Source organism: Hirundo rustica, chromosome 2 (assembly GCF_015227805.2).
Source record: "Hirundo rustica isolate bHirRus1 chromosome 2, bHirRus1.pri.v3, whole genome shotgun sequence".
Taxonomy (NCBI): domain Eukaryota; kingdom Metazoa; phylum Chordata; class Aves; order Passeriformes; family Hirundinidae; genus Hirundo; species Hirundo rustica.
Genome location: NC_053451.1, coordinates 88,618,998 through 88,645,090, shown reverse-complemented (window position 1 = coordinate 88,645,090; position 26,093 = coordinate 88,618,998). Strand labels below are relative to the sequence as shown.

At 39.7% G+C, this 26,093-nt stretch overlaps 1 protein-coding gene across 1 annotated transcript in view; it reads left to right on the top strand.

Moving 5' to 3' along the window:
• RFX8 (regulatory factor X8) overlaps window positions 1-25,330 on the top strand; it is a 31,433-nt gene extending 6,103 nt beyond the window's left edge. Inside the window, exons 4-16 of the mRNA XM_040055271.1 lie at window positions 674-760; window positions 5,626-5,676; window positions 7,144-7,207; window positions 8,158-8,292; window positions 8,372-8,449; window positions 8,946-9,059; window positions 9,706-9,856; window positions 11,287-11,345; window positions 14,484-14,640; window positions 16,188-16,282; window positions 17,450-17,564; window positions 21,012-21,299; window positions 25,082-25,330. Coding sequence (XP_039911205.1) covers window positions 674-760; window positions 5,626-5,676; window positions 7,144-7,207; window positions 8,158-8,292; window positions 8,372-8,449; window positions 8,946-9,059; window positions 9,706-9,856; window positions 11,287-11,345; window positions 14,484-14,640; window positions 16,188-16,282; window positions 17,450-17,564; window positions 21,012-21,299; window positions 25,082-25,119 — 1,432 coding nt within the window. The 3' untranslated portion in view covers window positions 25,120-25,330. The remainder of the gene's footprint in view (window positions 1-673; window positions 761-5,625; window positions 5,677-7,143; window positions 7,208-8,157; window positions 8,293-8,371; window positions 8,450-8,945; window positions 9,060-9,705; window positions 9,857-11,286; window positions 11,346-14,483; window positions 14,641-16,187; window positions 16,283-17,449; window positions 17,565-21,011; window positions 21,300-25,081) is intronic.
• The last annotated feature ends 763 nt before the right edge of the window (window positions 25,331-26,093 follow it).

The window sequence follows — 26,093 nt, the reverse complement described above, 5'->3', positions numbered from 1 at the left end:
TTAAAATAGAGCTAATTCCATGAAAACCACCACATCAGATCTGCTTTGGTGAGGCATGAATTCCAGATTGGACTGCTTTTAAAAAGGCCTTATTGCTCCAATTTGTACTGGCTATTATCAGCATGGTTTGGATGCAGCATCTGCCAGACATCAGAGCCTTACTGAGAGCTCTTCAGACATCTCTAGACAGGAAAGGTTGGCTCTGGGATGCACAGGAGTGGCAGCAGTGATTAATGTCTGTATTGTGCTTTTTGTCTTTGCACACATCCATGGAGTCACCCAGCATATCCTGATGGTCAGTGGAAGTGCTGTACAGTTTCAAACCGTTTAAATCAGACAACTTCAGGTCCTCCTTCTAAATGTCCTTTCTTTTCCCTTCCCTCTCTTCTAGAGCACAGAGGGTTTGATGGGTTTTCATATCCAAAGTTACACTCACACGCTGAACATCCGGGCTAGGAAAACGGATGTTTTAAGGTCATCGAGACTGAAGAAGTTTGTGTAATTATTGTCTGTTTGGGAAAAAAAGCATTCAGCAGAATTTTAAAAACATATGTATCTTTTTCTACTTGATCTTTTCTTGGTTAAACAGAATGATCATCTGCTTTCAAAAGAGTATTATTATTTATTTGCCAACTTGTTGAAAATCATACAGTTCATATTTTTTAATTTCTAGATATCATTATGATGGAGTAGCTATCAAGAAGGAGTCTTCCTTTTATGCACGTTTTTGCTGTCTTCTGTATGAACAAAATTATCTCAGGTTTGTTTCTTAAAATGTTTTAACCAAAAAATACCACATGACGGTCTATATGTTTTCTGCCAAGAAAATCTGTAAATCATCTGTTGAACACTGACAGTAGCATTATATTTTTCTCATTATAAACACTATGAAAGTGCTGTGCCCTAATAGACAAGCTGCATTTTGGAAACAGACACTGCCTAATTAGACTGCCTAAAATTGGACATTTCAGCCATGTAGATCTTAAAAGCAGGAACTCATGCTGAACCTAAAAGAAGAGCTTAATATGTTGAGACTCTAAATGGGAGCTCAAAAAACCCATATCAAAATGGTTTCTTGACATTCTGTCACCTTCCTCATTAAATGGTAGGCTGAAGAAATGTATTAAAGTAAAAATGACTGTGCTGTTTTGAAGAGTCCTACAAACAATCATGTTGTCTGGGGTTTTTACTGCTTGAAGCAGTACTTAAAAATACTTCATTCACTTGATTTTAAAATATCAGGTTTTTTTAAATCACCTCTTGTAAGAGAACATCAATATGAAAATGTGTAAGACAAGTAAAAATGTATTGCAAAACTTAAAAACCTAAAAGTGAGTGTAAGATACTGTGGTAGGTTTAAAGGGTAGGTAGGAACATGGCGTGGGCAGGAGAGGTAGAATTCTCATAGCTGAGCTCATGGTTCTGATAAACAAACCATAGGCTTTAATTTCTTCCCAGGGGGAAAACAAAAAAAAATGCTGCCATTCTGCAAGAGTTTTACACTCCTTTACACTGAAGAAAAAAATTAGGTGCAGAATATACCTTGGACTTTGAAGACCAGGCTCATATCCTCATTCTCTTACGGTCTTGTACATTACTTTAGTGTGTACATGGGTAAATCCTGTAATTAGATTTCCATTCTTTAATATGGAGATACAGCATTATACTATGGCATGAGTGCTAGGAGCATACAAGTCAGCCTATAAGGACCCAGATGTCTGGTGATGCTGAAGCTGTTTCAGTGATATTTTATATAATATTTACTTAATCGAGTGCCTGCTTTGGAAGAACACGGTAAAATTACACCCATAGGTTTGTTGCCTTTCTTTGCAGATTTTATGGCAGGTAATGTTGCAGAAGGCCATAGAGGGACAAGGGTAAATGTTGAGACAGAACAGAGGATCAGGTTCTGTAGATGATCGACTGGCAGTCTGTTGTTGTGAGACTAAACAAATTATTCATTGGAAATTTGAGGCTGGTTTCCCGTGTCATGCTTACTGAAGTGATATCCTTCACTTCCTCTGTACCCAGTGTGCCCAGAACAGGCCTAAGGTTTGACATCCTCAATGAGAAAAAGTCTTGTCCACTGTTGAAGGGATATTGCAGGTCTCTGGCTAAGTCTCTGCTGGCCTTTCCTTTTCAGGGAAAGAAAGGTGTTTCCCTGCAGCATCGCTTAAAAACAGCAATCTTGATGGGCAGAAAAGGAAAGCTGATGGTTCTGGTCATATGAGAGCTGAGAGAGAACAGAATGATTTGGATTGTTGCTCTTTTTTTCCTCCTAGTGTGGAAACATGAGGAAACAATTTATAAAGTAGGAGGAACCAAAGAAGCGGTGTCAGCTGAGTTTGGGGCAGGTGCAGAAAGAAGGATTTTAGCCGCTGCTGGGAGACAGACACACCACATATCCAGCATAGCTTCTGTCTTTGGCCCTGTGAAAAACGCCATTCACTTGGTTTTGAAATTTTAAAAGTTTAATAGTAAATAAATGGTTATAAAAATAGAATTAGAGTAAAAAAATCGAACAATTAGAGTTAAGACAATACGAGACAATAAAAACAAAGTTACAGACATCTGGGTGCTTCCCCGAGCAAAAAGGCTCCGGAGAAGGACCCCTGCTAACAAAGGACCATCTCTTAAAAGCAATAGCCTGTTGAATATTCATATATTTCATACATGATGCATAAACTCCATTCAAACAAAGAACTGTCTCTGGTTAGTCTCACTTTTTTTTCCTTTAATCTCTGTGGCATTCTCAAGGCTGAGAGAGGCAGGAGGAGTTGGTCTCTTCTGATAAGGAAGTAGGAAATTCTTTTTTTCTCTGAAAGATTTATGTTTTCCTGTGGTTGGCACACAAAAACTACACTTTAACTACAAAACTATATTTACTATACTATCAAAACATCAATACAACATTAACAATTTATACAACATAATACATATAGTAAACATCTTGCATAGAGCCATATAATATGCACTTTTCACAGCCCTCCTCATGGAAATAAGCCATCTCCTCTATGGGCTGGGGAACACCTGTAGGTCATGCTCTACCATAGGGGAGCTGCTGCCCTGGATGCTGCTGGCCTCCTCCTTCCCCACCAGCTGCAGAGGTGCCTGTCCACACACCTACTCCTAAAAAGCTGTATTTAATTCGGCCAAGCCAAGGAATAGGATGTGCATTCCAGGAAAAGCGCTGACATCAACCAGCCACCTACTGCTCTTGATATTGTTTCTTAAGATAAACACCTGTCCTATTGAGAAATGATGAGAGAGTTGGCGTTCTCCAGCCTGGAGGAGAGAAGGCTCCAGGGAGACCTTATAAGAACCTTCCAGTACCTAAAGGGAGCCAGCATGAGGGCTGGGGAAAGACTTTGTACTGAAAGAGGATAGGCTTTGATGGGATATTAGGAAGAAATTCTTTACAGTGAGGGTGGAGAGGCACTGGAACAGGTTGCCCTGAGGAGTTGTGGATCCCCATCCTTGGGATTGTTCAAGGCCAGGTTGGATGGAACTCTGAGCAACCTGCCCTAGTGGAAGGTGTCACTGTCCATGGCAGTGGAGTTGGACTGGATAACCCTTGATGGGGCCTTACAAACCAAACTATGATTCCATAAGTTTCCAGATTTAAAAAAAAACCAAAATATAAAGATCATATTCAGGCAAAGATCATCTTTCTAGGTGCAGTAGAAAAGCCCCTTAACTACAAAATTGTCTTGTCTGATGCATCCTTCATTGAAGACAGCTTGAAGAAGACACTAAGATGTTGAGTGAAGCCAGACAGCTGAAATTAGAACAGCTTCCACTCTAAATGCAGCTACATGTCCCTGTCCCAAGCCAGCATGCAGGCCCACAACACCTGGGCAGACGGGTGTCACAATTACTTCTTAGCATCTCATATAGCACAGCCGGAGAAAACCGAGAGAAAGCAGTCGAAAAGCACAAAGCACAGCCAGAGAAGGATGAGTACCACAACTCTGAAAGAAATAATTAGGTCACATACTAAAAAAACATCTGCTTCAACCAAATAAATGGAGTTTTGTAATTTTTTTGCAAGTAAGTCATGAAAGAAAAAACTCATCTTTACTGTCCTATCAGTAGGGTTCAGTAATTTTTGAAATCACCATTAGTTTTTCATGATCCAATAAAACTGATAAAACCAGCAATGGAAAAGTCTAGATTGTTTTTTAGTTTAAAAAAATGAAATTATTTTGAAAAAGTAATTAAAACGTGAAGACTTTTTTACCTGCAAGAAGAAATTGTCTTCTCATATAAGTAATCGTATGTATAAACACAGCGGGGTATTTGACCTATTATCTCAATTTTTTGAGAGTGCATTTGTGTGGAAATTTCCAAATCAGAGTGAAGAAGACTTTTAATGTCCCATTTCAGTGCAGTCCAGTTCCAGTCTGTTGTCCAGACTCCTCTAATGGGATAACTTCTCTGGCTTGTTGCCGTTTCCCTCAGGCAGAGGCTGGGGATATCTGTTTCAGTAGTGGAGGTGTCCTAAATAGCTACTGCGCCCTCCCATGCCTGAATAAAATCCAACATGCTTTTTCTGTCACACCTACCAGAGGGGAAAATGGATCCCTGAGCCCAGCTGACAGATCACAGCATCCATCCAGCCTGTGGGCTGGCACAGAAAAGAATGGTTTCAAAACTATGAACTACTCTTTCTAATTACTGAAAAGGATATTTCTTGACCATGATGGCCAGCAACTGACATGGTGCTGGTAGTGAGGAACTAGGTTTCTGAAGGATCTGGCATCTTGGGAGCTGTGCTTGTTGGTGTCACAGAAATGGCAGTAAGACTATAATGGTTTGCCTTTAAATACAAAGAAGGCATTTGCGTTTTGATAGTTGGTGGGACCTTGGATGTGTCGAGGTTGGAACATATTCACACAAGGAGTGATGAGAATGGTCTTACACAGCACCTGTGAATTGGTTCATTTAGAAATTTTCAATTCTTTGGAGATAAGTGTACCGCAGCTCTGATGATGGTGCTATGAAAATAGTGTAAATAAATGCAACTGTAGTCAATGAGGTCTCCAAATGTATTACAGACATAAGGGAATATGGTATTTACTGATTGGATTACAATAGTAATAGAAATAGTAATTGTGTAATAAATAATAATTTGGTTCCCTCTCAGAACGGGACCTTTGAGGACAAGCTCTCCCTAAAATGGTACCTGCTCTGGCTCAGAGTACAGCAGTGTTTAAAAAATGTCATTGAATTTTGGTTCTATAAATGTTGTTTTTTTGATTCTTGTAATGGCAAGGTTTAGGCTCCTGACTGGCTAGTGAAGCAAACCTATTATATTTTCATTAAAAAAAAAAAAAAATTTGCTTCTAGCAAATTAACTTTTCTAATCTCTGTCTAATCTGACAGTCCACAGTATGCACATTCACCGCCTTCCCTCCTTTCGTTTTTCTTTTGTCCTTCCCATTTGCGTCTCTGTTATTCTTTATTCATCCCCGTTGTTGTATTTCCCATTTTAGCTTTAACACCCTATAGCATCACCCAAACTCTGCAAGGGAGGTGGTGAAACTCCTTGTGATTTTTTTTTTTGTCACCCATTTTCCCCTTCTCCCACCCACCTCGTCTTTTGTGTGTTCTGTCCTTACCCAGGCACTGCTCTCCGGAGGAGGTGAGCATCTCGGATGTGCAGCCAAGCACCAGGTGAGTCCCAGCCCCCTTTGCTAGCAGTGGATAGAACTGTTAGCAGTGGATAGATAGAACCGTTTGTCAGTGTTCTGTAGGTATTTGCACTCAACCATCACTGAGCTCCTGGCTGGCTGCTGGGGCACAGAGGGCTCCTTGTCTCTCCCGGACGTCCCTGTGTCGGGAGAGTGGGAGCCAGGCTGCCGAGGGAACGGCGCACTGGAGGAGAGCGGTGCTGATACGTGTTGCCATAGTAGCAGCAGCAGAAGATACAGCTGGCCGCCTTCTCAGGGAGAGCAGGAGCTGGAAAATATTAATTAAGGTTCTTTCACAGGCTTTGGAAATCTGCAGGAAGGACCTATTTGAAAGAAGTGTTACGAAACATCTCTACTTAGATGTGTTTGCTTTGTCCAGTCACCACTTCTAAATTGTTTGGGGGAAAGAGTCCCCAGCACTACCAAATACACTCAGCATGAATGTTGTGCCCCTGTCTTGGGCAGCCAAATTGGTTGTTTTGCTGGAGCACGGCCTTCATGGCACAGAGCAGGGCAGAGGGAAAGGTGGCAAGAGCCGCTCCTGTGGATGGCAGGGAGTGGAGAGGAAGCATTTTCGGTGGCTGGAGTTTACAGGCAGATAAGTTGTTACATTCTGTCCTCTGTCCCTTTAGGACATATGGTGGTGTCCTGGTTTGTAATGCATCACAGCAGTGAAACCCAGTAGCCAGGGTCTGATTAGATAGCCTGCCACCTTTCCCAAGAGCCAAGTCCAACAGGACCCTGGAGCTTGAGATGCCTTCACAGACAGTGAGCAGCTGTCAGCGGCAGATGTAGGCTTGACCGGAGACATCCAATTTTTGCATTAAAATGTCCATTTTATTAGCAGCATTGCCCCTCCCTCTGCTTCCATTAGCCTCAACAAAACAGGCAGGGAGAGAGCCGGGAGAAAGTACAGCAAGAAAGCAGCCTGTTGTGCCTGCTTTCAGCGACAGCCAGTGGTCAAGCCTTTGCAGCTCCAGGTAAATTCTGACTGCGTGGAACACCATGGCCAACTTGCCAATTAAATGGGAAGCAGTCAGAAACAAAATGTCACTTAAACTTATGTGTGATGCAGAAAATGTAGTAACTGTGAAACCTAAGCAAAAGGATATTAATGCTTTTGTTATTTTCATATTTGTAATAGTAATTACCCTTGGAAACAAACTGCAAATATAAATACAAACCCATGTTTCTGATGCAAGGAGTTCAAAGACATTGCACTGTTAAATGGTCAATTGTCATTAAAATGAACGTTTCAGTTTCATCTTAAAATTCAGAAGTTAGCAAATCATGAGATTACCAAATGACAGGAAAGAGAGCGGGGTTTGTTTCCCAAATACAATTCTCCAACCTAGTGTAGTCTATCTTGAGCTCATTTTCTTACTAAATACAGAATATATCAGTGAGCTTTTGAATGTTTGTTTGTTTTCTGTTATGTATTTTATCACAGTAGAAGTTCCTGGAGTTCTGAAAATGCAGCTGATTACAAGAAGAATAGACAAAAACAAGGAACGGTGAGTTTCAGATACATTAGACATAACAAAATGTCTATCTGTGTGTTTAATTATAACTGCTATCTAGTATGTTCTGATGAAATACAGATAGCCCATCTTCTTCAAAATAATCTTGGCCTGTGTAATCTCACTACATGCTTACTTTCCCCACTCCTATTTCACCCATTAGCTAAATATTTTTTTTGTCTTAACATCAGCTCAAATAATTTTGTCTGTACTGAGAGCGGAAATTGTGGCTGACAGATCAGGTTTTGAATATTAGGGGAGTTAGTGGGGAACAACCCTCCTTGCCCACGTTAACAGACCCTCATGCTGTTGAGACTGTGTCTTTTCAACCTGCTCAGAGAAGTATTTCAACACTAGGAAATGATTAAGAAAAAAGAGCACAATCCCTGCCCACTGAAAAGGGCAGATGCAAAACTAACCCGCAGCAGTTCTCCCCTCAGCCAGCTGTCACAGGATGGACTCACCGGGCTTGTTGGATGTCAGCCAGCAGAGCAGGAGCCACAAACTTATGGGGACCAAAGTGAGGAAAAAACGAGAGGCTGGATGTCTTGTCTGTCTTCTACTGAGTGCTTGGGTGGAGTAATGAGCGCCAATGGGAAATGTCAGCACAGCCACCTATCTGCAGCCTTGTCCCGTGGGTTACAAGTGTGACACGAGCGCTATAGAAAATATATACGGAAGATGTGTATAGCACTAAATATTTACTGGTTTTGAGAAGAAATTTGTGTACGGTTTAGGATTTAAATATTTAGGCGGCCCTTCTTGTATTTTTCACCCACCCCTATTTTCTAAAAAACCCAAGCATTTATCTAAAGAAGTACATCTTATTATAAAATTGTGTCCTACAATTTCAAGAAAATACTTAATACCTTTAACCAAACCGACAAAGTAATTGCAATGTTTTTATCTTTTTTATTGTCCAAAATAAACTCTGATGCATCAAGAATAAGAATTTGCAGTATTATGCACCTGTCATTTATCTGAAGACGGAACAGGAGACATTTCATTACCTTTCTCCTGATTTCAACCAGTTCTTCTTTGGAGAGCAAGCACAAAGTGAAACATACCCCTATGAGCTGGTACGTTCAAAGTACGTGGCCATAAAACAAGTTAGCTTTTTTCCTGTGAGATCATTTTGTACCCTCTTTTTGGTAACAGATTGCACTGCTTGCCAATGACTACTACAACTATTGTCAAGTTATTTTACAAATGGTGAGAGAGACCAAGCTTGACGAGGTATGCCTTTTCTTTAATAACATTTAGTCTGAAAGCAGCAAACAACTGTAAGGGCAAAATTGTGTCTGTGTGGCTTATTTACTTGATGGTTTGAGCTAAGGTAGATGATGATTTATGGACAAAAGGAGCATTCAGTCAAGTCATTTTAAAATTCTGAATTAACACAACATGCTCCAAGAATCTGAGTTTGTATGCTTATCCTGAGCCCTCGTGGCACATCAGTAAGTCTGGGCTGAGCTCATAACACATAGCCATGGATACATATCTTTAATTACATCCTCATATTCATGGCACAATTCTTTGTTTCTTTCCTCTTTTGTGCATTGCCTGGTGAGGTTCAGCTTGTTGCAGCTTCCCCAGCACACCTCCACTTACACTGGGGCCCAGCCAGTGGTCATTCCTTTGCTTCTGAGTTTGTGTATTGTCTTACTGAATTAGACTTCACACTCCACAAGGGTAAAATCCGTGAAAATTCATAAAAGGCTTTGTGCGACAGGTGGAAGATTTTATCATGTCATTCTGGACATCTCTGCAGCCTGAAAGAATAGAACTGATGTGCCTGCCAGATGTGTGCCAGCTGTTAAAAAGCTATGATAGGTATCTATTCAAGGTACTGCACACACATTTGCTTGTTGTAATGACGCTAGTACGTGTTTGTGTCTTTTTGGTAGTTCTGTGGAGAAGGGCCCTCTCTTTCTTTTGTGCTGTACAATGGGATTTTCGTTTATTCCTCAACTCTATCTTTTGGCTTCTTCTGAGACATCCCAGTATGGGTTTTGGTTTTGAAAGGAGCCAGTGGAATTTGGGATAGCTTCCATTTTGCTCCTACATATTAATTTGAAAGTTCCTAGTATCAATGGAGCGTGCTATGACGAATGTGGTCTCTTGATTCTGGCATGAGGTTATAGGATTGAACTTTCAACTGATGATGGTTTTCCAGATTGTGAGAGTTACTTTTCCCTTGAGAACACTACTGGATTTCTCAGTGACCTTCTACATAGAAATATGCAGTTTTCTGATAAAAATAATTTGCTTCTTATTTCCAGAGATCATTAAGTATTGTCTAGAAATTAATTCAGGAAGCAACATTTACTCTTAGGATCTTTGTCCTTCTGTTAAAAAAGGCAGCTTAGCTCTTGCTTAATTGGAAGAAAAAAATGGGTTTCTTTACACTTACATTTAAATTATCAATATAATTTTATTTCACGCTGCTGTAAATATCTGTGGTACACCGGCAGCATGAATTTGTATTCTAGGAATTGGAGAACATCCTACTTCCTGATTTCCTGGAGGAGGTGCCTGCACAACACATAGACTCCGTCAGATTGTTCAGTGAAAATGTTAAATGTTGGATGCTTAATCCTTTGGGAGGTTTTCCATTACTGCTCCAAACATCCAAGTCTAATGGTAAGTTTGAGTAAGAGAGATATTTTCAAAAATAATCTTTGGTTAAACTGCAGAGAAGATTGTATTACAAAACTCTTACATTATTTTTTTAAAAAATTTAGCTGACATAACAGTGATAGTAGCAACAACTAGAGATAGTTGAGATACAGTTAAAAATAAATGATCTTGCATAATGTGTGAGAACAAACTTAAGCCTAAAGTATTCCCAATTCATTGTAAATTGAAACGTACCTAAATCTTTTTACAGATCTGTCTCTTGCCACGATTGTTTTGGCCATATAGATGACCAATAATATGCAGCATGCCCTCTGAAACTCAGATATTATTGTTTCTCTTCCTCTTGCAAATGACTTTATGCTGATAAATTAATTAATGGCTGTATCGTATCAGTCCAATATAAAAGGAAAAAAGCCATAGTCCCATAGGGAAAATATGACTGGTATTAGAAGATGATAGGAAAAAAATCTGTTCTCTCCAAAGCTGTGGTATATGTGAGTGATTGTAAATATGTACACACACATATTTTTATACCTATTAAGCTGAAGATTCAGACTAAAACATCATGTTGCTCACTTGCTCATTGAGTGAAGACCAACTCCACAGTGCTAAAGCAGGGCTCCTGTGTAGGCAAAAGCTTGTGTAAGGATTTATGTGCTCAATATTGCAGACAGGCTTAATTTTGGCACTTCTTACATTTGAATGCTTGATAGAGCAAACGTAGTAATGTGTTTTTAACATGTGTGTGCATACAAGTGTATGTAATTAATCTGCTGTGACCCTTTGTATATACATCCTGATCTTTCTGGTTTGCGCAAGCATCATAGAAACACGAATTTTCACTTGAAAGTTATTGTCTGTCTACAGAAGTTGCTTTATACTTTATTTTCCTGCAACTGAGAAAGTTATATATTTTACTCTGAGGAAGGGTATTCTTGGACCATGCTCTTCGTAATTCCATATAACACATTATAAACAGGATAAAAGGAGAACAAAAGAAACCAACTCCTTTCAACAGTGCTGCAGAATTATAGATGCATAAAGGTTGAAATGTAAGCTATCTAAACAAAATAACAGCAGGTTTAGATTTAACATCGCTTTCATTCACCTGAAACCATACAAGTAAAAGAGCATTAGTCTTAATTAGGAAGTATTGAACGTAAGAAAATATTGAAAGACGTTTTCCTGTACATCATGGATTAATAGATTCACAGTGAAGGAAGAGTGGTGAGCTGGGCAGTTTCTCCTTGCAGGCTTTGACTGCAAGAGTCCCCAGCCCGTCCCATAATGCTGTCCCAGTGCCCCTGCTGTGCCCTCCACTACCCTCCAAATCTGCGCTAGGGAACTACTTTCTAACTTAAGAGATGTCTTCATTAGTGTATTTTAGACTGTAAAATATTAATGATGTGAAACATCTGCCTCTTCTTTAACAGAAGCTAAAGAGTTTGTAAAAAGGCTCAGGAGACAGACAGACCTTTGCAACATGGTCAAGGTATGTTCCAGAAATCATTTAAAAAAAAAAAAAAAAAAAAGCTGGGAATTTCATTCCTGCCAGCAGTTTGCACTAATTTTGGAATGCTCCACTGTAGAAGAAGTGCAGGATCATGGATGTTTTTAACTGTACACTGACCATGTCGTATTCACACTCCTACCATCTCTTCCCACACTGTTAAGCATGCTGAGGGGACATTTTCCTCCCCCTGGATTCTTCTGAAAGCCTCTGAGATGTAGTTGATGGTACCTCATGGAGAGAAGAACACAGTAGTTGGAAGGGTCAGATGACAGTTTCCAGTAACTTTGCCCATCCCTGCCAAAGTCAATCAACTGCACATGCTGGAGCATTCCTTCCATTGGTGTCCTTGGATCCTTCCAAATCCTTGGGTTTTGAGGTCCTCTGGGCTGTAGCAGAAAAAAGATCACAAATAGGGAAGAAAACAAAAGAGAACAGGTGGTATATTCTCTCCTTCAAACATGTACAAGATTTTCCCAACATGCCATCTGATTTGAATCGTTACTCAGACGGAAGAAGGGAAGCAGGGAGAAAACAAGGGAGGGACAGGAGGAACTGCAGCTTCTCGCACCACTAAATGTCACTTTTCTTTATGGGAAAACGACATCACCAGCAGCACGCAAAACACACCTCCCTCTTACTTTAAAAAGCTAAAAAAAAAAAGAAAAGAGAAAGTGCAAGCATAAGGGTGCCTACCCAGGCAAAAAGTTGACTTCCATGAAGTACTGAGCACTCGCAGCTTCCATTTACTGCAGCAGCCCTTGGAGATACTAATACCTGGAAATCTCAGCTTCATGTGCTTCTGAAGAGGTCTTCTTATGCATTGAAGAGCATGATCCAGCAAGAATCATGAGTGTCACCTATTCCCAGACATTTGCATTTGATTTGCATACTCAGACTTCAAATTGTCCTTCTTATGTTCAAGCCATGATATTGAAAGGATAGTTGTAGCTCTTTCAGTCTTCCTTCCCTATTCTTAATGTGTGGAAAAGCTGCAGAGTCAAAACTGGATTTGCACCCTGGAGAATTGCAGCAGTTGGGGGAAATTCTCTAGAAGATACCTCTGGGTGCTCTACATCCCCTTTACACTGTTTAACCCACACAAATTGAACACAGCAGACCTGAGAATCAGGATTGAATTTATACTTACAGCTCTCACAAGTAAATGTTGTTTGTACCTATTTGAGAGACTCTTCAAAACACAAGGAAAAAGTAAAAGAGTTTTACTGTACTTGACATTTTGGGGTAGTGAGTTCCAAGGCTTAATTTTTTGTTGTATGAAAAAATACTTTCTTTCATTATTTTAAAAATTCCATCCTTCTTCAAGCAAATCTTCCTGCAAACCTCCACCACATCCTTCCTCAGTTATTTCTCTCTGAAGGTGAAGTTTATCTCATCTTCTCACACAGGAGTCGTCTGATATTTCTAATCAACCTTCTCAGTTTTCTGTCTAAAATGCATCTGGAATTTCAGCTGAAGACTGATGGTCAGAGCAGGCAAGAGCACTCCTGATGAGAAGTGCTACAGAGGCACTGTGCAGCTGCAGCCTCTGGACACTGTAACCACACCATCCCTTGTAGAGTACTTCACAATAATTCAACCATCTGGTGAGAAAGTAAGAGCCATTTTGGCAGGGTCAGCATTCAAATGAAAAAAGGTAACTTTCCCACCATGTGCAGATAAAGCAGGCTGACAGCTGCTACTACCTAGACATGTAGAAATAATTAGAGCATAAAAAGGTGCTAATTCCCTGTGAGAAGAGAATGTGAATATGATGCTTATTATTTCTTGGGGCTGATTCCTGCCTCTGGTAAGTTGTATTTGAGTGTTGAGAGGGCTGGCTCTCAGTCATTTTGGAGAATCATGTCTAGTATAGTGAAATCCAATGGCTAAAGGGACCAGTCTAAAGTGTTGGGGCATGGAGTCAGGTATTAGCAGCCTACTGAAGATGCTACCCCAGTGATTCTAAGCCTTTGGGTCATGTATTCTTTTAGCAGGCTCTTTTTCTGTCACTGGAAACTCCAAGTCAAATAAGAAGAATGCTTTTGTCTGTAAGTTACATGAAGGAGATCGCTGAGTGAGAATCTGATTGGGTTTGGTATTTCAAAAAAGTTAGCAGAGTGATGAAAAATAGCTGTATTGGTAATTTTTTGCAAAGAACTGATCAGCTGGATTTGTTGCTGCTTGTGAAGTCATGTTAAGCACCTGGTGAATGGGATCTATTAAAACATGTATGAATCCTGAAGTTTTCTGGAATTTTACAAACCATATTTTTCCTCTGAAAAGCCCAACTGGACAACGGTTACTCACAGAAAAGCCTGAAGTCCAAAAATGGCTTTAGGACCTTACTGATTTCAGTATGGAAGTGAGAGACTAAATGTATTTTTTAACAAAATTAGATGGATTCAGATTTATTTTCCTTAACTGTTTTCATTGTCTCATCAACAATCTTAAGGACTGTTGTGTGATATTAACAACTAATTTTAAAAAAGTGAAGAGATGATGTTAAATGTTAGTCTGAAAATTGTTTGCAATGTCTATGTGAGTAATTCTTTTTGGGACAAACATGAAGACAGATTCATTCACAAATTACTTATAACCAGATAAATGGGATAAAATACCAACTAATATTGTTTTAACTAGTACCATATTTCTAATGTTATTTTTACACTCTCAAAGGGTTGAGCAACTCGAGAAAACTTGCCTTTGAATTAAATTGTAACATGAATTAAGGACAGATAACACTGAAGGAAAGTCATCCTTGATACATAATTCCACGCTTTAGACAAAATATCATTATTTAGTGTAATTATAATAACTCTAGGCAAAGCAAATTGCCCAGGCAATTGCCCAGATAATTCGAGTGTGTTAGCCTTGTCTGCTCCATCACAGACAACACAGAGTATCATTGAAAAGAGCATCTCCCAGAACAAAACTCTCTTGAAAACAACTTCAGATTTACCACCTTTGATCCCGTACCCCTCCGCACCCCCAGTTTGGAGACTGGCCATATGAAGTCTAGTATTGATTAAGGGAAGCTTTCCTTTTTCAGTTCCTTATTTGGCTGAGTTAAGGGCTTGAGAAAATGAAAGGCATTTACTGTTTTTTTGTTCTCTACAGACAGTGAGAGCACTCTTGAACAACAACAGCACAGTCACTGTTCTGAGATCAGGCTTGCATGCCGTCTTCAATGAGAAATCTCTGGATGTGACTAAAGACCTCTTTCAAGAGAATTTTAGGAATCCAAAGAAGAGGCAGAAAAATATACAACTAAAATGTAATTAATTTTTGCTATTTATTGTCTTTCGTCTTAAGCACTAGCTTGTCATTCTTAAAGGTCCAGCATTTCCTCTCGTTTATTCGTGACATCTGCCTTACTGGGAATTACAGTCTTCCTGTAACCTAAAGGGCTTGATAAGAGCCAGTGAAATTGAGAATGGAGAATGAGATAATATCCTCCTAACTTTAAAGGTTAAGAATTTAAGACTTTTGGTTCTGACTCTCTTAAAGCTTTTTATGATAGCAGGAGTGGGGTTTGTGTTACTGAATTATGTATCTCCTAGAAGAAGGCTGACAAGCAGGGATACTTTTTCATGCTTTATTTTGACAGGAAAGATATTTTCAATCATTGCATTTTCCTCTGTTATTAGCTGAAGCACACAAAATCATTTCTTGTGGCCAGATTTTAAAATAGTGTATGCTGAACTGGCCTTTTAGCTTTTGTGTCTTTTTGCTGTATTGCAGCCTGTGGGATCAATGTTGTGCTGTAAACAATAAAATATGCAGTTTGTGACATAATGATTTGACAGCCTAATGAAAAGGAATAGCATGGCAACTTAATTTTTAGATTAATGGTCTGCCATTTAAAATATTAGGAAGAGATAGGCAAGTTGGACTAGGCTGTGCAGAGAACTAACCAGAGGAGCCTCACCTGGTCCATCACTGACTGATGCACTGACAAGGGATTTGTCACAGACTTTCTGTGATTCTTTTCAGTAGGCATAATAACTTGCCTGCTTCACAGAACCATCAGGAGAACCATTTCAATCATATACATATACATATACATATACATATACATATACATATACATATACATACTAAACCCAAATCCACTGCATAGAACACTTACTACATTTTTCCGTTATATCATCGATGTTGTTAATCTCCCCAAGGTGGTTTTATTGCATTCTCTGTTTTCATTGCTTTTCCAAACCGTCATTTATAATAAGCAAGGTTTCACTGAACTTATCCATATGCTTTCTTGAAGGAAGAGGTCTCAGTTAGAAGGGTATAAATTCAGGGAGGTACAGTTCACCTTTTGGCATTGGGTAGTAGATGCCAACCATTTGGGGGAACAATTGCTCTGATATGTGGCAACATTATCCATAATTCTGTTGGTCTACAAAATATTCAGCATTTTCTGTTTAAATTTTTTTTTCTCCCTTCAACAGCCAGACCAAGATTATTTCTTTTTTCTCAACCACATAAAATCTCAGATAAGTTAGCATTGCCTCTAACCAAATTCCAGCTTTCTCATTGGAGCTGCTTTTTCTTGCCACCTTTGCTATGGTGACTTTGTCAGTGCAGTTATGCTGAAAACGGACATAAACACGAATTCTGACTGATTTCAAAGTAGGGTACTATTCCTCAGTAAAGAAATGGTATATTAATTAAAATGCTAGAAACAGATGTCTTATCTATTTTAAGGTAAAGATAAAAGGGGAAGAAAAAGAAAAAAAAAAAAAAAGCTTAAAACTGCAGAAACAAACGAAAAGGTAAACCAATCACTTCAAGTAATGGTCTTCCTTCCGTATTCCATAGGTTTGAAAAACTTCATTTCTTCACTGACATCTTCTACAGATATTCGGGATCTCCTGAGCTGTTTGTCTTCAGATCTCCAGACTTTTGTTATTAAGGTATAAAATTAATATTTTCAGAACAGAAAGAGTGATCACATCATTTATCCTGCTGCATGCTGACTGTCACTAGTCTGCAGGAGCTACATTGCACACTAGCAACCTGACCAGACTGCAGATTTGCATAAAGACAATTTATGCATGCTGTGGAAAAAGGGAGAATTAATTGGCATACAAAAATTCCATCTGTGCAAACAACTACAAGCATATTTCTGTGCATATATCCACTCTAGTGGTTTCAGTATCTGCTCTCATTTCATAGACACATATTATCATAGCCCTAATAAACCAAAATTCAGTAGTAAATGTTGGTATGAATGAAGAGAACACTTCATGGTTCCTTACATCCTTCATTTACCAAACTGTTGACTTTTAGCAAGTACTAAGAACTTCTAGTAGAAAGTCTCTAGCTCTTGTGAAAGACTCTAGTGATTCTTGTGAAAGATTCTCACATATGCACCTTTCAATAGATTACCAACTCTACCACCCCTCTACCTTCACTGACTCGATCTGTGTCACGTGTTGGTACTACTGCATTTCGTTGGTTACCATAACAATTAACTTGGGTTTGATTGGTACTTGGAGCTTGGGGCTTTTTTCTCCTTTCTGAAGAAGCAGAGTAAACTGTGTTTACTTAGCTAAATTATTTATTCTTATTTTTATCTTTTTAAATGAGGAAGAGTACTTTGCCATTCTGTGGTTCCTCCATCTGCCATAACCCTCAGCTACCTCATGGGATGGTACAGAGAAGATAGAGTGGGACTTTTCCTGAGGGTTCACAGTTAGAGGCCGTAAGGCAATAGATACAAGTTGCAACAAAGAAAATTTCCAGAAATTTCCAACAAAGAAAAAACCCCTACCATTAGAATAATTAAGCATAGGAAGGGGTTACCTGGAAAGGCTGTAGAACCTTTAGCCAGGAGATATTCAGAACTTGGCTGGACAAGGCCTGAACTTAGCTGGCCATGCTTTGGACAAGAGATCAGAATAGGTAATATCCAAAGATCTCTTTCATCCTAAAATATTTTAGGATTCTAATAGGAAAAAAAAAATTCTTGTTGCTTTTTTCACCTTTGTATGCAGTTTGTACAGGGAAAGAGTCTGCCACGCAGTAAGGAATTCTTTTAACCAACTTTATCATAAACTATTTTTTTTCTTTATCTGCAGCCAAGCAAGAGTAAAGAGGCTTTTAAAGAGGAGGCATCAGATTTCATGTTGAAATGGAACCTCCTACTGAGCAATGTAGGCAAGATTCTGACCATCAACAGGACAGACAGTTTTGGTAAATAGGATCTTTGTGACTCTAATTTCATATGCCTCATTCTAACCTGAGATGGCAGAGGCAACAGATCCAAAAGCACCTAAAGGGGCCAACAAGAGCTGGCAATGTAGTGGCAGGGCAATGGGGAATGGCTTTAAACTGAAAGAGAGCAGGTATAGGCTGGATATTGGGAAGCAATTCTTTACTGTGGGGGTGGTGAGGCATTGGAACAGGTTGCCCAGAGAAGCTGTGGACTCCCCATCCCTGCAAGTGTCCAAGGCCAGCTTGGATGGGGCTCTGAGCAACCTCTGGAAAGTGCATGGCAGGGGGGTGGCACTAGATGGTCTTTAAGGTCCCTTCCAATCCAAACCACTCTGCATTTCTGTGATTCTGTGGTTTTAGCTGACATAAATTCATGCAACATTTAATAGAGGCACCTCTTCTCCCTGCTCCTTTCCTTTTATCACCATTATGCTGATGTGGCTAGACAGGTCAGGGAAATGAAATGATCAGTTTGCGACCATACCAGTTCTCTGAGCAAAACTCAAGGATGAGCAGAAGAGAGGAGAGCAGGAGCATGCAGCTGTAGGTGGCAGGAAAGCCAGGACTCCCTCTTTTGGCAGAAACTGTCGTTCGCGGGGAAACAGGGAACAGCAGCCTGGGATGAGAGCCTCTGGTTTCCCTCCATAAAAGAGCTGCACACCGCAGCAGAATGGTTTGATGGAGATCTAGGGCCACTAATATTCCAAACTGTAAGCATTCCAGACATCTCAAATGATAGCTCTGAGTCCCCCAGGTTCTTTCTGTATAAGAGAGCCAGAGCAGAACCACTTCAATAACTAGTTGACAAAAAGGCAGTTAGGTCCTCTGACAAAAGGTATATGCTCCTCTTACTTGTGTCTTACATTGACCTAAGTGCTTGCCTAGCCAGCAGCACACCTTTGGAAGGTATTAAACTGACTAGAAATAGTCTTTAGCTGGGTTGTTTTTCTCTCCATCTTAGGGCTCTGAGCTATCAAACATCAAATCCATCACACACCAGTGCCAGGCAGGAGAGGGGAAGGAACTGTGCAGTTATGTTCACTCAAAGAGGCTTGAAGTGATACAAATGCCTTAAATCAGTCCAATCTCTACCCTAACTGCCTTTCTCTTCACTTGTAACACCTTGCAGAGGGCCATTTCTGCAGAAATGTACTGTCTCCTGTGAGTTGCATCTAATCCCAAACTGTATGAAATGCCTTTTAGATTTTCCAAGGAACACCTTCATATTTTTAACTCAGTTGGGTGCAACTTCATACAAGTAGCCAAAGAAAACATCATTATTTTCTTTGAAATGTCCCTTCAAAACCATACTTTCATGTGTTTGCTATAAATACATAACAAAGTGGTATGTCAAGGTTGCTGCCTTTTGTGTTCTTCAGTATTCTTACCCCATTAATGTCCGTGCTTGTGCATGTATGAACACACCCTTCTTCTGCATCAAGCTGCTACCTTGTGCCTTCTGATTACTTGTAAACTGTCTGGAGCAGGATCAGAGTGTTGTTCTGTGTCTGCAGGGAACATAACACAGTAGGGTTCCTCGTCCATCAGCTGATGCATTACACTAACAATAAAATAATCAGTCCTTTCTCTCTCTCCAGAGGAGTACTGCACAAAACTCTCCAATGTTACATGCAATATTTTTGGCAGTGAATAAATTGAGAATGCATTCCAAGAACTGCACTGGAAGCATAAAGTTTATTGAAATCCCCCATGATGATGAAATCCTCTTCCCTATTTCCACCACAAGAAGAGTTTAATGAATTACCTCCCTGTTCAGCAGTTGTGTTGATGGATGGGATGCAATGGATGGAGCACATCTTTTGGTCTGCTGAGACTTTGTTAAACTAATTACAATTTTTTTTTTTTTTTTGCATGTTTCTATTCCTTTAGGATACTGAGTTTTAGCAGACAGGCTGAAGCAGTTCTGTTAACAAGCCATCTGGTGTAAAAGTTCTGTACTTGGGCTCTTTGCTTTCCAGAAATGTCTTAAATATCAGTATTTCTTCAAAATATGAACTATATAGCGTCCACACTGAGGAAACAAATTACTTGGGGAAATGTGTGTCATGTTAATCCAGTAACCAACACTAGTCTTAATTCTAACTTGATCTCTTGCCTTCTAGCTTGCCTCATCCAGCAGACATAATACACTGGCATTCTCACACCTCTCAATTCAGGATTGACTTTCACCCTTTTCCAGCCCAGCCTCCCCTTGGGTGATGCCCAAGTGAGATCAGAGGAACCCTGCAGTTACCCCTGCTGTAAGGCAGCAGGGAACAAGTGTGCTAGAGCATTCAGGGCTAGTGGGACCTCTACAGCTCCTTCAGCTCCGTCTCCTTTCCAGAAAATGTGCTTCCACACACCTCCCTCATGGAGTTTCATGTCAGCTCACACTCCTCCGTTGCCTTCCAAGGCAATCAGGGATGCTCTGCCAAGCCATGGGGACTGAGTAGTGAGCTGTGCATTTCTCTTCTGCAAGCAAGTTGCTTCAACCTGGTTCCTCTTGAGAACTGTGTTCCTCTGTATTATCCCAAAAGACAGCTGGAGTGGTAGCTTTGGTTTCATGCTTACTCTTAGAGAATATATTGAAAACAACTGTAGGACTGTTAGAAATATCCTTAGACTACTAGTAACAAATCTATATAGTTTCAACTCCAACTATAGAAATCCCTTTCCTTGTTCCATAGTACTTCCTCCTACTTTCCTATAGTTTAAAGATCTTCAAAAGGATGAACAGCAGATGCAGCAGCTTCTCAGATACATATTACATCAAAAGAGAGTACTTTTCATTTTTAAAGCTCTGTAAACCCTGATCATCAATACAAATTGTGGTATCTCCTTGCTGATGTCCATGTAAACTAATTTGTGGGATGCAGAGGTTATAAATTCCTTGATGAATTCCTATGCAGATTTATGGCAAATATCTACTTTTTACTGTAAGGTCTTTCAACCAAGGTATGATTCAAAGGTCAATGACCTCAGTGAGTCTCTCTTGGCTTTCATCACTTATGGTCCAAGTTGCAAGGTGGGCCATTTAATGTCATAGATACAACACACACAGATGCTGGTAGGAAGATTTGCTTGGGAAGGAATGGAATGATTTATCTGTCTGAGGGGAGAATGGGGATAATATGTGGTTATTGATAAACCTGGTAGTAGAAGTGAATGTGGAGGAGGAACTTGAACAAATGCATCTTTCCTCTCTAGTTAAGTAAGGGGAAAAAATTCCTTATGCTTAAAACTTGCACTGGTGCCTATTCTTCTGGGATATCTGGAAGTAGATAATTTTATAAGTACTGCTTGATGAGTGCTGGTCCATTACTTTGTCTAGCCTGTTACTATAATGAAGCCTTTCAAATAAGAACACATCATTGAGATAACAAATGAAGAGGTTGTCATAATTATCTTTGTTTTCTTTAAACCTAGGATCCTGGCTTTTGTTGAATATGCTGCTTGTTGATTTTGCGGCTCACATTTTCCTGTCCTATATAGAAGAGGAGAAGGAAGAAGGAAATGCCTTGGTTGCAAAGCAAGATGAGGTCCCTGTTCTGTGTGTTTACGATCCCAGCCATCTCTCAGCCTGTGTTGCTGAGGAGGAATCTCAAGCCAATGTTCCACAAACAGCTCTTGTAATGCAGAACCAGAATAACTTCGGATTAAGCAATGCTTTCCAGAGTTCTGAGTTGTTTGGTGAACACAGCCACTGTCAGCAAGGTGAAATTAACATAACTTAAAAGAAAAATATGGAAAAAATGTTATAATTTGGGCAAATTAAGACAGATTGGGAGGTGTATGGCTGATTGGGGTTTTTGATGCATGTAAAGTAGAACTAACGAAATCCAGGTTTGCATGGAGCTCTGTTCAATGTCACTGAAACCTCAACTCACGAAGCATCCTCCACATCCTGTCCCCATCCCACAATGATATCAAGGGATTGTAATCTCAACATCACCCAGCACCACAGGTTCCTGATTCTTTCCTTAAGTTTCCAGCAGACCTCTGGAGCTCCTTCTGAGTCCTCAAGTGTTGTCTAAGGAAGAGCAGTGCTCTTCTAGTGGGCTGAGAGCAAGCCATGGGCTAGCTGACAAACAGACTGCCTGTATTTATTGATCAAAAAAGAGAGAGCACAGTGTGGTCTTTCCTCACTTTTGGAAGCACTAAGAGGCTCTCTTCCCTCCATTGATCTGTTATTTTTATCAAAAGATATGAAATAGCTTCAGAAATATGAAATCCTTGAGACCCTTCTGCTCTACCAGGTTTTCTTGCAGTCAGTCCACTGCTCCAAACATACTAGTATAAGGTGTGGCATACAGGTAGAAAACAAGATAGACTCTAAGTCTTCTAGAATACAAGGCTAAAATACAAGAACACATGGGAATATGGATCAAGCCTCTGTGGTTGATGCAAATAATGAATTAGACATTCAGCTGTTTTCATATTTCTCTTCCATGCAGTAAGAGCACTTGTCTTATGTCTCAGAGAATATTGTGTTTTCCAGAAAACTGTGAAAGGCAAATGTTAATGCACCAAGACTTATAGAGAAATTTACATTCTTGGGGTGAAGAACAGTTATTTTATTCCCAAGAGGTACTCTGTTTCCATACACTAGCACAGGAGTGGAAATTGACTGTTTTTAAAACATCTTTATTAATTATAAAGACCTTTGGGGGACCCTAATTTTTTTAAAATATAAGGTATACTAAGACTAGCTCAGCAAAGAACATCAGAGGGGAGAAAGCAGGCACACAGAGGATGAACCAAGAATGATTTATACATGTGATGAGCATGTTTGACAGCCTTTGTTATTTTTCAAATGTAAAATAATGACCCATCCTGCTGTACCACCTTTATGGCAAGACATAAACTGTGCTGCGTGCTGACAATTTGCAAGAGAGCTCTAAATCATTGATGGTCAGAAATGAGGAAATGAACCACTAGAAATTTTATTCAATATCTGTCCATTCACTGTGCTGCCTTTTGTACGTCCTATGCCCATTTCAATGCTTTTTTCAGGGGTCATCAGACAAGGATTTGACCCAGGTTTAGTCTGTGTAAAGTGATGTGCTTATAAATATGTACCAGTTTTGAATTTTTGTACCTGATCACAAGAACAGAGCAAGGCTGATTAGAGTGAGGGATGAGGAATCATCCCTTTCAGAATAAGGGGGGAAGGGTGTAAAATGTGAAATGAGGAGTATGAGGAGTTGGGAAGAGTTGTGGATGAGGGAAGGACAACACAGTGAATGACTGAGAAAGTGTAGAAGTTTAGAGATCAAAGAACCCAACAAATGATGGATTCTGCCAGTCTATGTGCAAGATGCTAATAACTGGGATGAAAAAGCGATTCTGGTAAGCACCTTTTATGTTGTGGTTCAAGTGCTTACAGTTTGTGATGGAGTGGAAAAACGAACCTGCAGCTCAAAAGGGCTTCAGGAGCTGTGAGAGAGTGAGTGAGCACTTCTGCCCACTCATGTTCTTCACATGGGTGGTAGCTCCCACCTTGACCATTGCAGATTCTTTCTTTTGTATATCAACACTGATGCCACGGGCTGCTGAAAAACGCAGTTGCCAAAAGCACCTCTATCACCCACTGCTTCGTATTGTCATCTTTGTAGATCCTCTGACAAGATGTCCATTGCAGGAGGATTTTTGTTCTGTGACTTTTGACCACCAAAAATCATCATCATGCTTCCAAGAAACCATCTGTCCCTGCTCTTGACTAATTCACTTTTGGCCACAGCCCATTCTGGTGGGTATCTAAACCCTCGGCAGCCAGAGCAGCATCCACCAGCCACATTGCTGTTTCCTGGAACACATTTCTGCTGCCCGACATATTGCTCAGGTTTATTTCATAATTTTTGCTTTTAATTCCTTCACCTTAAGCAGGCTTGGCAGCTTTCTGCAACCCAGAGCTTTTCATCAGTTCCCATCCTCCATCCATTGCCAGCACCACCCAACCTCTGTAGTTTTAATCTTGTTCCACAAGGCATTTCTTTGCCTTCTCTACATCCTGTGGAAAAAAAAAATCTGTTCATCACACCTCCACACTCAGCTCATTGAAATTAGTGCTAACCACTCGGTCTTGCTACAAAACCCTGGAAAAACATGAGGGAGGACTGGTAACAGAAATCAGAAAAGAATCTTACCCTGATATCAGCAGCATGTGTGGCTCAGCAGATCCCTTCATGATCTTTTAGTTGTCACCTTCATTCTTCCTCTTCCTTCTCCATCTGTTTCTGGTCTTCCATTCCTAGTTGATGCTGAATATAAATTAGACTCCTCAGCAGAGAGACCATTTTTTTTCCCACTTATTTTGAACAGCGCAGTAAATTTATGAATCTTACCTTTAAATATAGTTTGAATAATGAATACATGGAGTTAATAAATAGAGTTAATACTCCGGAAGACAGAATATATTCCAAGTTGGTGGCATCTCCTGAGGAAAACATTGGTTTTATATGAACAAATATAGAGGGCAGGGAGTGAGACAGTAGAAGATTTATAGACACTGGCTTAGCAGGGAAGCGTGGCGGGTGAAATGCTACAGAGCCAAACAAACATAATATGAACTCAGAATCTATGAAACCAGTGGCAGGAACAAAGATGCTCAGAACAAGCCGTAATCTATAAATGTGCAGCTCAGAGAGCATTGGCCAGATCTTTATTCCTTATCATGGAGCTTGCAGTTTCTTTCTCTCAGCATGAACAGCATTTTTTTTCACCTAGAAAATCCCATTCTAGGCTTTTGCTTTTTGTTCACTTGTTACCAAATTAAAATCCTATTAAACTGCACACCTGCAGTGGATTTATCTGCAGAGCACTGTGCTGTAGCTTTTAATCCAATTCCACACTTTTGTAACATACAGTATACAGCAAATCAGGGCACAAAGAGACTGAGGGTGTGCTATCCCTAGCTCTGTTGACAGAGAGCAAATCAGACACTTTGGTTTGTTAAAAAGGGAGAAAAAAATAGGACATAGTTAACTACTTGACTTATAGGAACAGTAAGTGTTCATCTGAGTGGTCTGTATAAACTAGGATACAGAGATCAAGTGAAATCATTGACTAAAATGACCAAAAAATGAGGGCAAAATCATGACCCTGATTGAATTCAACATCAAAACTTCTGCTGATTCTATGAAAGCCAGAATTTCAGCATGGAGAAGTGGTCCCTGTCAGGAGAGAGACAGGCTGGGACTACTTGTTTTGAAAATGAATAGAAGGGCTTACAGCTGACACATAAAGTGTGAGAAGTGTGAATGACATATTCAAAGTGGATATGCCCTTCTCTCAGACCTTTACCACCCTATGATGGACCCCAATATGCACTTCCTCTTGTTGGGTTTATTTCATGTACAATAAGGCTGGGTATCTATAAAATACCTCAGGTTCAACAGTTAGGAATAGAGAATATTTTTTGTTCAATGAAAGAAGAAACAATTTATTTACAATTCCTACAGTCAAAACATTTCCATGTTTCTTTTCTAATTTTCCAGATAATATAGGAAGAGAAAATTATTATATTATGTACTAAGTTGGATCTTCAAGTTGGAAAGGAAACATTTCTTACTCAAAAAGATGAACTGATATTTTTTTGCCTCCAATGAACAGCAGATCTTCAGAGAAAAGCATCCTGACTATAGCATTCTATATGCTATGCCATTCTCGCTTTTTTGATAGAACTTTAAGAAATACTGTTTTCATTCTCTTAAACTTCAGATCTTTTTAAAAACAATACTAAATGCAATGGGCTAGCAATGCAGTTATTTTGTCATGTGATTTGATTTAGATTATTTGAATAAACCTTCAGAAGATAAAGGTGAACTACATTTGGCTTTGTTTCTTGTATTTTTCTATTGTCAGTAAAGCTGAAAACCTACCTGAGGTAATAATGGTAAATTTATCTGGAAGGTACAGCATAAATGAATGACCCTGTGCTAGTGCTGCTTTGTGTCTACAATGTTTAATTTAAAAATTATATTTATGGAACACAAAACCTAGCACTAATTCCTGTTTTAAGAAATTCCTCCTTTGTTTCCCATTTCTGAAGGATACCAGAGTCAATATCTCACACATAATGCTATTAACTGAAATGAAATAGGCTGTATATAGTGTAATACAAACTGTGAGATTTGTATGTTGCGTGCATCAGATTGTGTGAGGAAATTCCCTGAAACACCAGGGAAATTTGGGGTTTAACTATTTTTGAAGAGAATGCCTACAGTGAGTTCTCTGTGCCTGGTTGCTATTTCAAGAAGGGACAGCTGCTTCAAAATTTTAGGGAGGGACATATCCTGGATCAGAGAAAAACACTTGTTAGGAGCTTGGGAAGTTTTCACTCATTTTGGGTTTGGAAATCTACATTGACTTTCCGCTTGCATCTCCCTTTTTCTGTCTCAGCTCAAGCACTGAAGTGGGAGTCAATTTTCAAAAGTGCGGTGTTGCAGGAGATGTAGAGAGGACCATGTGCTAAAGGGAAAGGTAGTCATGTATTCAATTCTGCAGATA